General features: G+C 25.2%; 2 protein-coding genes across 2 annotated transcripts in view; one reads left to right on the top strand and one right to left on the bottom strand.

The window, feature by feature from the left end:
* LOC101497316 (triosephosphate isomerase, chloroplastic-like) overlaps positions 1-11,362 on the bottom strand; it is a 16,758-nt gene extending 5,396 nt beyond the window's left edge. Inside the window, exon 1 of the mRNA XM_073369439.1 lies at positions 11,349-11,362. Coding sequence (XP_073225540.1) covers positions 11,349-11,362 — 14 coding nt within the window. The remainder of the gene's footprint in view (positions 1-11,348) is intronic.
* A 26-nt stretch (positions 11,363-11,388) lies between these two features.
* Positions 11,389-12,206, top strand: LOC140920640 (ribonuclease S-7-like). The gene is made up of 2 exons (XM_073369438.1): positions 11,389-11,553; positions 11,811-12,206. Exons 1-2 carry the CDS (start codon positions 11,389-11,391, stop codon positions 12,204-12,206), a joined length of 561 nt encoding a protein of 186 aa, XP_073225539.1.
* The last annotated feature ends 360 nt before the right edge of the window (positions 12,207-12,566 follow it).

The raw sequence follows: 12,566 nt of genomic DNA, 5'->3' as shown, positions 1-12,566 counted from the left end.
CCAAGTCTCACGCAATGTTTTGAATATTATTTTAATAAAAATAAATAAAATAATTTTATTTATAATTTTTAATACAATTTTGATTAATTTCTTTTATATACTCTTCAATAATTATTATATCCATAACGTCCAAAATATTAATATATTTTATATTAATAATAATGAAAAATATATCAATAGTCAAAATTAGTAGTTTTGTAAAATGATTTTTTATTTTATTTTAATTATTATATTTCTTAATATATATAGAAAAACCTCAGACGACACTCATTGTGAGATAAATAAGTATTTAATAATTTTTTTTTCACACATCTATTAAGAAGAATTCTTAAGTATAATTAATGTATAATTTTAATAAATAAAAAAGTTATTGCGTAATAAACAGTTGGCAAGTAAAAAAAATTAATATATTTAATTTAAAATTATACCAGATACTAATACATGAATTTTCTTTAATCTATGCTTATATTTTGTTACATAGGAGTATAATTTGTATAGGAATATTACTAAATTATTCTTTGTATATAAAAACATTCAATGTTAACTTTTGATATTTCAAAATAGTTACGTAGCAATAATAAAAGATATATTTCAAAAAATGATCTTATATTTAAGGGCAAACAATTGTCTCAAATAAATATTATTAGTGATACATATTCAGTCATTTTTTGAGATATTGGATCGAAGAAATTGAATATTTATTAAATACTAATGTAAAAAAATATTTGTATAAAATTGATTTCAATCTTAAACTAACATTTTCATTTCAAAAGTATAGTCGGCTTAGTTACCTATTTTACTTTTTTAAATCTTTTGTTTCATTAATTATTATGTAATTCGTTGGAAATAGTTGTTGAAGAATTTTGTTCGTCCAAATTTTAGCAGATACAAAAATTATTATTATTAATTTCATTGTGACATTTTCATAAAGAAATTTTTTGTATGTTTGAAAATATCAATCTTCAAACATTATTTTTCTGTGTATTACACATGTAAAAGATATAGTCATACATAAATAATGATTGCATGTAGATCTACTTAAATACTAAAAGAGTAATGGTATTGAAATATAAATTTTGATATAAAATAGAATATAAATATATTATCATATAAAATATAGTGGAGTTATGTTTTTTTTTCTTCCATAAAATATCAAAATATTGTAATTATATCAACTTTTATAGTCGAACTACATTACTTATTTAATTCATGACTTATAAACTACACAATCGATAATACAACGTCACATTAATTGAGTTTAGATTTCTATTTCAGAAAGAATATTAAACTAGATGCTAACTCGCAAGTTACGCGAGTATATTTATATTTATTTAATTTAAGTAGATTTAAAAAAAATTAATATCAAATTTTATGTTTTAATTGTCTAATGATCTAAAATTTAATAGTCATATCAATAATATATATATATATATATATATAATTGCACTAATATAATTTATAGAAGAGAAGTTAGACAAATGACTTGAATAAATAAAGTAATATATTAATATTGAAATCGATGGATATGCTAAATGTTGAAGTAATTTATTTGATAATTGAAATTAAGAGATACACTCAATTGTATATACAATTGAGTTATAAAATGTATTACTTTATTGCTGAAACTAAAAATGATTAAAGTGAAATAGTTGAAAATACATTCATATTTTATTTCCGATCTTAAGTTTTTCATTTTTATTTTTATTTTTTATTTTTTTGGATTAATCAGACCTCGATTTTTTTTCATTTGGTTTATTCTTTTTGATTATCTTTTTAAGTTATGTAGAAGGACAAACTCTTCGTCAGAGGATGTAACTATTGTCTTGATTGTCACTTCATCTAATGATGATATGTGAATGTTTTTATTGCTCTGTTGTACCTTGATTTTTTGTTTGGATAATGGATTGTCATCATTGTCCTTGTCATTATCCTCATCTCCATACTTTGCTTCTTCATGTATTTTACATTTTTATTTTATATCCCCTTCGTCGTTTGAGTTGGACTTTGTTGGTTGCGGTGACTTGGGTTCCTAGTTATCCTCATCTACAATGATTCTAGTATGAGTGTTTTTGTAGGCTTGTCAACAACACAAACTTTCTCTTCATGTCCAACAACATGCAATGTTCCAATGATGTCCGCAATCCAAAAAAATAGTTAGTATCAAATTATGTTTCTTTGATAGTTTAGAAGTTGAATTTCGTATTGAAAGAATTATTACCTGTTAGATTTACTTTATCTCTCAATCTTTGTGCTAGTGATTTGAAGGAAGTAAACTCAAAGTAATGGTTTTGAATCGTAATTTTTTGGTCTTGGATTTTGGTTACAATAGTTGTTGTAAAAAAACAATGTCTTCTTTGTTTCTACGATAAGTCTGTAAGAACTATTTGTTGGTGATATTTTTAGATTTATTGTATATATCACCTTCTTGGATACTATTTTTGAAATATAAGAGAAGTTATTTCTTTGTTGCATGCAAATGTGTTTTATGTGAATTAAAGTCAAATAATTTTAAAGTTGATCATTCAAAAAGCTTTGAATATACTTGATTTTCAATAAAATAAAATATGAAAACAAAGTTGATATATACATCCACACGAAATTGAATGCAAATAACAATATTCAATCATTGTGATTGTATACCTTTTCATCCAATAAAATGATGTCTAAAGAGATTGGTTCATTCTCACTTTATATAGTGTAGACAATACATATGCGAACTAAAACTTAACATGTTCAAGAAAAGTATAGTCTATATGAATTTGTTTTGCAAAGAGAACAAAAATATATTTGTATTTGATTTTCTACTTTGAATATATATATATATGGCTAAATTACATCCGTGGTCCCTTAACTTAATTTCAGGTAACGTTTTAGTCCTTTATATTTTTTGTTTTCCCGATTGAGTCCTTTATTCATAAAAATATCAAATAAAGTATGAAAATATGAGTTTATTTGAAGATTTGCGTTCCGAATTTGATGAAATTTATATTATATTGAAGAATATAATTAATTTTATGAGTTTTGATTGAATGTTTTTTTGAATTTTTGTATAAAAAAGGATATCATTGTTGAAATTTTAAAACATAAAATATCAAATTGTCACTTAAAATTAAAATAAAAGACCAAGTTGGAAAAAAAAAAAGATAAAGGACTACAACGTTACCTGAAATTAAGTTAAAGGACCACGGATGTAATTTAGCCTATAAATATTTATAAATGATGGACAAAGTAATGTCTCTTTAAATTTTAGTCAATTTTACTGAAATTAATTAAACTAGAATATAACTTGCGCGTTGCACGGGATATATAGACTTTAACATATTAGTAGTATTGTGAATGGGTAATTATTATATATGAATTGACAAACACACATTTGAGAATATGTAAAACATTTTGTAGAGCGTAATTGCAACTAATTCATATATTTAGTATTAAAAGTCCCTAGTGATTATTATCCTACAAACAAAATTTATAAATTGTATTTAGTGTTAAAAATATTAAAAGTGTTTTAATAAATATTAATATATGTAATTATCTACCGCAAAATCAAATTAGTCATGCTCTTTTATTGTATTGTCAAATTTAATTTTTTTTTCAAAATATTTTAAAAAAAATATAAAAATGATTTTGACATTTGGTATTCATTTCATTCTAATTTTGTCAAAGAAATGACAAATCTAAATTCCAATATTTTGAGTATGAAACTTCTATACATCATGACTTGAGAATTTTCACAAACAACTCATATGTACGGTTGAGTAGAAGTAAAATAGATGTAGAAACTTCAAATTGGTAGTATTTTTTAAAAAATTAACAGCATAAAACATCTCCGTAAAAAAACAGCAAATACTTTTTTAATTTAAATATTAAATATTATTCTTTTATCTATAAATTGTAAATAGTTTTCTCCCGAAGACACAATAATAACACTCATATAAAGCTGAATATGAACAATCTTCTTTGTCTTTTGAGTAGTCAATATATTTTCATGTCGTAGATGAGATCAATTAAAACAGATCAGAATGATTGGTTAGTCCATTTTAGTTTTGTATGTAGAAAATCATATATTGATTGTACTTTAATTTGTAACTCATGACACATTAATAATTATACATAATATTAGATACTAAATAATAACAACAACAATAATAATAATAATAATAATAATAATAATAATAATAATAATAATATAATAAGAATTTTCCAACTATATCTACTTCTTTGAAAATAATTGGGTTGCAAGCCACTAATTGTAGAGATTGTTTGAAGAAGTAGAATAATATACGTCAAAACAATTTTCTCTCGAAGACACAATAATAACACTCATATAAAGCTAAATATATATTATATTGGGTACTTCTGTTCTATAAACTAGATTGATAAAATTGAATATATATTATTAATATAAAGCTACATATATATTATTGTTGGTACTTCTCTTTTATAAATTATATTGATAAAATTGAATATATATTATTGATATAACTACTATATCAATAATCATATGACAATTGAGACATAAAACTTCATATTGATTTTTTAAAATAATGTGGAATTAATGTGAAAGATGTTGAACAAACGTTATGAAATAATAATGTGAAATTAATTTATAAAATTTTGAGTAGACATTATAAAATAATATTTAAATAGGAGATAGTATAAGATAGTTATGGTTTATAGAATTTGTGAAAAAAAGCTAGAAATTGAATAGAGGAAACTCTCTATGAAGATGTACACATCAATTTTTTGGCTGAGGTGAGAAATATTTGCTACTTGAAGAAATATCGTGAGGTGGCAGGAGTCTGTTTTAAATATATATAATAGATTAAATTTATTATTTTATAGTGGTAATTGACATGAAATTAAAGTAATTCATTTACAATTATTTGTATTTGATGTATACTTATATTGTTTGACAATTAATATTTTGTAACCAAATTATTATAAATTTTGGATTTCGGTTTTGAAACCAAAATGTTAATGATTATGATTATTCTATTAATATTAAAAATAGTTTGAATGTTTGTAAATTAAAATTATAATATATCTGATTTAAAATTTTGTCAAAATAAGACAAAAAAATTAGGGATTAAAGAGATTAAAAGAGAGAAAAATCTATTTAGAGAACGAAACTCTCTATGAAGACGTACACATGTGCTTTTTGGTTGAGGTGAAAAATGTTTACTGTTGGACTTTAGTCCTTTGAATCCAAATTTTGACATAATTAACAAACATACAATGTTCATACATCATATGATAAATCTAATATTTGAATTGAGCAAGATTTCAGGAACAACAATCCAATCCTACACACTTGGAACATATTGCTTGGAACACAAGAAATCAACAAAAGTTGATTTTTGATTGAGTAAATCGATTGGGAAATCGATTTCATAACAAGGGTGTAAGGAAACACAACTGTTTGTGATGGTATAATCGATTGGGCAATCGACTGACTAAATTAGAAATGAAAACTGCACAAGTCAGTGGCACCCTGTTTTACAGGCTAATCGATTGACAAATCGATTATACATTTCACAAAGTAAACCTGATTGAAATAAATCGATTGGAAAATCGATTGTACAAGTCACAGTGACACCCCAGTTTTGAGGGTAATCGATTGCTTAAATACAATTTGCAAAATAACTTTCCCTATGACAAACACAATCGATTGGACAATCTATTGTGTGAAATTTCAATCAAGTTAAGTTTGGTTGCAATCTATTGGGCAATCGATTGAACTAAACGCCAGGTAAGAATTTTTCAGGCAAATACATACAAATCGATTGGCACGTCGATTAACATCAAAATAGCTGAGTCAATGACTTAAACACAATCGATTGGAAAATCGATTGAAAGAACTTTTTGAAATCACAGTGAACTCTGAGCTTGTGGCCAAATCGATTCTGAGTATTTGTTAATCGATTATGAAGACTAAATAAATCGATTACGAAATCGATTGGTATGTGTTTTACTTTGAACATAACAGTTGCAATCGATTACGAAATCGATGCATATAAGTCTTAACATAATCACTGAAAAAACAACACATTGTTAACACACTGAGATTGTTTTTTAGATCACAGCCAAAAAGATTATATCAACAATCAATGAGAGAGCTGGAAAAGTAATCTTGAGAGAAAAGACAAAGTTCTCATGAACAATCCTTGAATATCCAGATTCGTGAGAAGTCACATTGATCAAGATTGAAGACTTCTTTTTGTTCTTCCTTTATTCAGTTTGTAATAATACTTTGAAAAGGAACGAAAGCGAGAAAGCCAGCTTGAAACTGGTGGCTACTTTCTTGGGTGAGAGAGCTCAACAAGAAAGAGTCGTACTTTGATTCTGTGTTAGACTGCTGAGTGTCTGCAAGGATCAGAGGGTGATCAATAGGAAAGAGATCATTAAGATAGATAGGTTTCGGGGATGAAACTGGACAATCTGTAATTGATTCTTTCTATTGGAGAAGAAAATCTGAAATCCGATTGGATTGTCAGGACTGGATGTAGGTTGTCTCGTTGACAACTGAACCAGGATAAATTCTTGGTGCAATCTTCTCTAACCCTTAACTCCTTTAATTTTCTATCTTGCAATATTTGTATGTGTGATTAATATTAGATGCATGTTAAACATATTTTGTGTTAGGTAATATTGTTTAAACTGATAATTTGACTTGCATGCATCTTGGTTAATCTCTTATCCATCTACTTGCAATTGCTAATCTTGTATGCCGCAATTTAATTCCGCTGTGTGTATGAAATTGATTTAATTTCTTAAAGAACTGATACATTCCGATTATTTCGAGGTCATACCAACCAACATTTACATATGCGGAAGAATTAGTATGAGGTGACAACAAGAGAGTGAAAAAAAAAATGTTGATGTATAAATATACCTTGTTATAGCATTAGACAACGAGAGAGTGAAGAAAAAAATGTTGATGTATAAATATACCTTGTTATAGCATTAAGTCACTATGAGTCAAATTGATTTCAAAGATTGCATAGAACCTAATTGAATTTATGACGGACAGAATCTGAGAAGCAGCAAAATCAGAAATGGACAAAGAAAAATAAATTTTTTGTTGCAACGATCAAACTTATACCTCTTTTGGGGTATCTTTGGAGCAGAGTCGGTTTGAGTATCTTTGGAGTAGAGTCGGCGATTTCGAAGAGTTACCGCAGAGGGACAAATAGAAGCAGAGATTGATTCAGGCGTACACAAGAGGAAAGAAGAAACTATTGGAGGAAGCCATTAAAAAATTATGAATAAGAGAGATTAAAAAAGAGAAAAATTATTTAAAAACTAAATAAAGGAAAATGAAAGTGAAACATAAAATCACAAGAATTTTTTAAAAGAGGCGTACACATCAACTTTTTTGCTTTTTTGCTGAGGTGAAATATATATATAGCTTATAATCTAGGCAACAGAGATGACCAGCATCTCTTTGGCCTTCTTCTGTTTGAGATTTGGATATAAAACCGTTCTACTTCTATCTATATATTGTTCACTTCCATCGTATAATTTCTACAAAGCATTTTACCTCATACTTTCTTTCAAGTCATTTTTGTTTCACAAACATTTCTCCGTGTGCTTAATATAAACTGAACAAGTATTGAGCACACAAAGTAATGTTGTTTGTAAAATATAAACTGACGCGGCAGAATACAATTGGATAGATGAAGGAAAGTACAAGGTAAAATGTGTTGTTAAAATGAAAGTTCCAAAGTGACCTTTAGGGTAAAACAGAGTGGTAAAAAGAGAATGCATAAAACGAAATCTGATCATTTTTAATAATGTTTATTTAATATGATCTTATTGTTTATCAAGGTTTTGAAATTGTGACATACAAATTGTTGAGCTTTGACACTGTTAGTCTATCATGCTTTATGTATTTCTTTAATATATTAAATTAGATTACCCCTTAAATTCAAACAGAGTGTGTAAGTCAAGGATCTGACCATGCAAACAACATTTTATAGCCATCCTTTATTCTGCTTCTCTTGCAGGTTCGTACTCTTTTTTTGTCCTCCTTGGTTTTATAATGTCTGTTTTCCATATCAACATTTAATTTATCGTAACAATATTGCAGAAACTTAAGTACAAATGCAAAGAATAATTCGGTGAGAGCTTTTGTTGTTAAAAGGTGACCTCTGTCGAAGTTATAAAACTGAAACATCTTATTGAGTAGTTTTAAAAGAAAAAAACCGTTAAGGATAAAAGTGGTACTCCATAGGCCACACCAAAACATATCCCTTTATTAATAATATAGAATATAGATAAAGGTATCTTCTGAATTTGGAATAATATTCTTTTTTGGATAAAGTTACCCCCCTTGAATTTGGTTTTTTCCAAATTTCAAATGACTGTAATCTCTTATTAAATTGATTTTTAAGTTAAAATGTTTTTAGTCCTTATAAATTTTTTTAATATTATAAAATAAAAATTTATCTAGTTTTTACAAAAAATATATTGAGCTTAAAAATCAATTTCTATACATTGTATTAACATTGAGCTCAAAAAACTAGATAATTCACTAAATTTTTAAACAACAAGATGACATGTCAGAAAAAATTCATTAAAAAATATATCTTAATAATAAGGCTAAAATTATATGCGTGATAGTTTTGTAAAGATTAAAACCGCATTCATGATAATTTTACATGAATTAAAAATTATATTTTTATTTTACAAAAATTAAGTTGAAATTTTATGAGAACTAAAAGTATATTTAACTCTTAATTTTTTAGAAACACTCTTTTCCTAAGAATTTGGTTTTTTGTACACATTCTTTTCGAAATTCTAATTTAAAAACACATGAATATTAACACTGAAATTTAGATAAAGTTATTTAATTTAAATATTATAAAACTGAAATAAAGGAAATTAAAAAAAGATATATATATATATATATATATATATATATATATATATATATAGCATACAATAAAATATACTATATCTACACAACGAAATATAATAGACAAATCGATGCCCGTCTTTCTACTATTAAATAAATAGCTATCACTTAAAATGAAAAGATTTTGAAAATTAAGTGATCTATTAAAGATAAAGAAAAATAATAAATTTTTTTACTGTAATTTAATTTTTTGTTGTTGTAAATTTGTTAGAAGTCTTGTGCTATCAACTAAACTTATTAAATAATTGAGTAGTTCTTGTTTTATATTAATCAATAAGAAAATAAATCATCTAATTTTCTCTTCTCTAGTTTTTATAAATTTATTTTGTTGATTTTGCTCTTTTGTGTTGATTTTGCTTTATGTGGTGTTTCCTTCAAGGGGAAGGAGATCCGCTAAAAAGATTGCATTTAAACAACTTATACATATAAGCTACAAAGTATTTTGGTATGGCTTTTTGACGGACACATAAATATTAGGAGTAATATTTATATTGAATTGACCTTCTATGAAAATGGTACATATGAATAAATAATTGGACTTTGTAAGTACGACACACACATTGACTTACGTTCAATTATACATTTAAACAAAGAGACAATTACTATACACTAAATAGTTGTCGCAATAAAGTTTAAATCGTATCATTAATTTTGTGTGATTTGAATAGTTATGATGCATTGTTTGATATTAATGATTGTTTATAATATTTTATATTATTTAAACTATATAACATATAATATATAACCATTTAAGTGAGAATCTATAAGGATCACACACATAGAGTATTAATTGCGGAACAAATGATTAAATTAAATAAAAATTGATTTAATTAAATATTAATAATATTAAATATGATTTAATACAATAATAAATTTATAATTTATTTAATTGAATATGATTTGATTAAATAAACGAGGATTGACAATTAATTAAATTAAATATAATATAATTTAATTTAATTAATAGTTTATATTCAATTAAAAGAATTTAATTAAATATGATTATTTATGATTTTTATGTAAAATCAAGGAGAAAAATCTCAACAAAATAAAAAAAAATCATATCATATGAGATAAATAGCACTCACAATATATGAACCCCAACAGAAAGAGGACTAAAGAGAGAAAAAACATGTTTTCCGTCAATAATAATTTTTTGTATCTTTTTATAGTTAAGAACTGTTACAATTGAGTAAAAAAGAAACTGCTACAATTATCTCTATCTCTATGCGAAAGATGATATATAAATATTGTCTTCTTGAGAATTAAAGTTCAACCTAAATCCTAGTAGTGTTATTAAAAAATACTTAAATTCTAGTAATTCTATAACTATATTTTTTTTATACTAATAAGCTTTATGACTATTCTATATAATAGCAATATTAAATAGCACGACATTTTTTATATAAAAAAAAATCATATTCAACATGAAACAAAGAAATTATCATACTTTCAACATGAAAATAAAAGTCAATAATTTTATGTTGAAAAATGTATTTCATATGTGTTATAATAAATGTTGTTTAAAGTTTTTACCTATATATTAAAAAATATAATAATTAGAACATAAATAGAAGTCATTTTATCAAATTATCCATCTCAATTATTGGTGGATATTTCACTATTATTAATGCAACTTATAATAATATTTTAGAAGTTGTGTATATAGTAAATATTGAAGGGTAGTATAAGAAAAATAATAATTAAAATTGCATTGAAAATTATAAATGACATTAATTTTGAGACAACTTTTTTTTTGTTGCTAAAATTATTATAATGTTATTTTAGGGTTTATGGTATCACAATACACAAGACAAGTTTGTCCCTCGCTGATAAAAAATTTAAAATAACTATTATACATGAAATAAGTTGTCAATGATAAAAAATTTAAATTAACTATTATACACAAAACAAGTAGTCACTAATAGAAATTTTAAGAACTGAATTTTAAAAGAAAGTTTAAGATTGCTAATTAAGAATGTAATTTAAGTTGTATTAGATGTGCTATGCTTCCAAAGTATTTGTGTATAATGAGTCAGATTTTTTTTAGGCTACTAAGAAATACTACCCATTCCTTATCCCATTCCTTGCATGTTTTAAATGTTTTAAATGCATAATGGTGTGTTAGCTTTTGTGACTTGTTTATTCCTAGATGGTGTAAAGCAACATGTGAAGAAGCATGTGAATTGTTTTTATAATTTTTAATACTTTTGTACTAGTAAATAAAAAGTATTTTGATATCATGCTACTATATTTTTTGTCCACATCAACATACAAAGAATGTATTCATGTATATGAACTTTTATCTATATATACCATACAATTATTTGAATGTCAATCAATTAATTAACACATAGCTCTCATTGTTAGAAATGAAAGAAAGTGTAGCCATGAAAGTACTTGTTATGATATTGTTCATATATTTTACCTTTCTACTTCCATGTCTTGCTTCATATCAGTTTTTCAAAATGGCAGAACAATGGCCACCCACGTTTTGTAGAAGTAACCCTTGTCCTACAATACCACAAGGAAAGTTCACAATTCACGGATTGTGGCCTTCTAATCAGACGTCGCTTCAGTCATCCAAATGTGTTACGAAAGACCCACACCTTCAATCATTCAACAAGGCAATGGTGAGTATTGTATATATAAAAATATTATATTACACTCAAATAGTTCCACTCATTCAATGATCTATACGACATTAACTTTCAACCCAACGGCGGATTTTGAAAAAAATATTATTCAATACAATGTTATGAAATGAGAGTAACTATTTGAGCATAAGTTGCTCCTCCTTTTTCTATATATATCTAGAATAATAATTTTTTTGTTTATTCTTTATTATTATTTACTCTGCAATATATAACATTATTTCTTATTTAATCAGATTAGTACATTAGAAGCTCAACTAAATCTCTCTTGGCCAAATTTAAAGGGACAATCAAATGAACTTTTTTGGGCTTATGAGTGGAACAAGCATGGAGTATGTTCTTCCAACATGTTTAACCAAACTCAATATTTTGAGTTGGCACAAAATATTTGGAGTAGATATGATATTTTCGATATTCTTAAACAACAAGGTATTTCTCCACGTACTAACGTCTGGTATCCTACAAATGACATTCGTAGGGCCATAACGAATCACATTGGTGCTATTCCTCAAATTCATTGTGTGAATAATGAGTTACTTGAAATAAGGATGTGCTTAGATCAATCTGGAATTAAGTACATGACTTGTCCTAAACTCGGCAATTGTAAAAATAATGTATTATGGCAACCATGACTTATATATGCTCGCATTGCATAACAAATTAAATAAATCAATAATAAATACAACAAAAGTTTGTTAATACTATTTTAATTACTCTTTTTATTTATGTTTTGTTTTTTTATCTCTAAAATAAAATTAAACGTTATTTTTAATTATATTTTCATTTCAATGGTATATATATATATATATATATATATATATATATATATATATATATATTATCATTTGTTTGGAGAAAAGAAAATTATCTTCTTTTGTATCTTAATTATCACTTGTTCAATTTAAAAATTGAATTCTCTATAATTAATTTTATATAAAAAGAGACATTTTTTGTTTAGTTATATACATATTGCATTTTCACATTAATATTTG

The sequence above is a fragment of the Cicer arietinum genome, chromosome 6 (genome assembly GCF_000331145.2).
Source record: "Cicer arietinum cultivar CDC Frontier isolate Library 1 chromosome 6, Cicar.CDCFrontier_v2.0, whole genome shotgun sequence".
NCBI lineage: Eukaryota > Viridiplantae > Streptophyta > Magnoliopsida > Fabales > Fabaceae > Cicer > Cicer arietinum.
The sequence above is the reverse complement of the archived record's forward strand: the minus strand, read 5'-3'. Positions and strand labels throughout refer to the sequence as shown.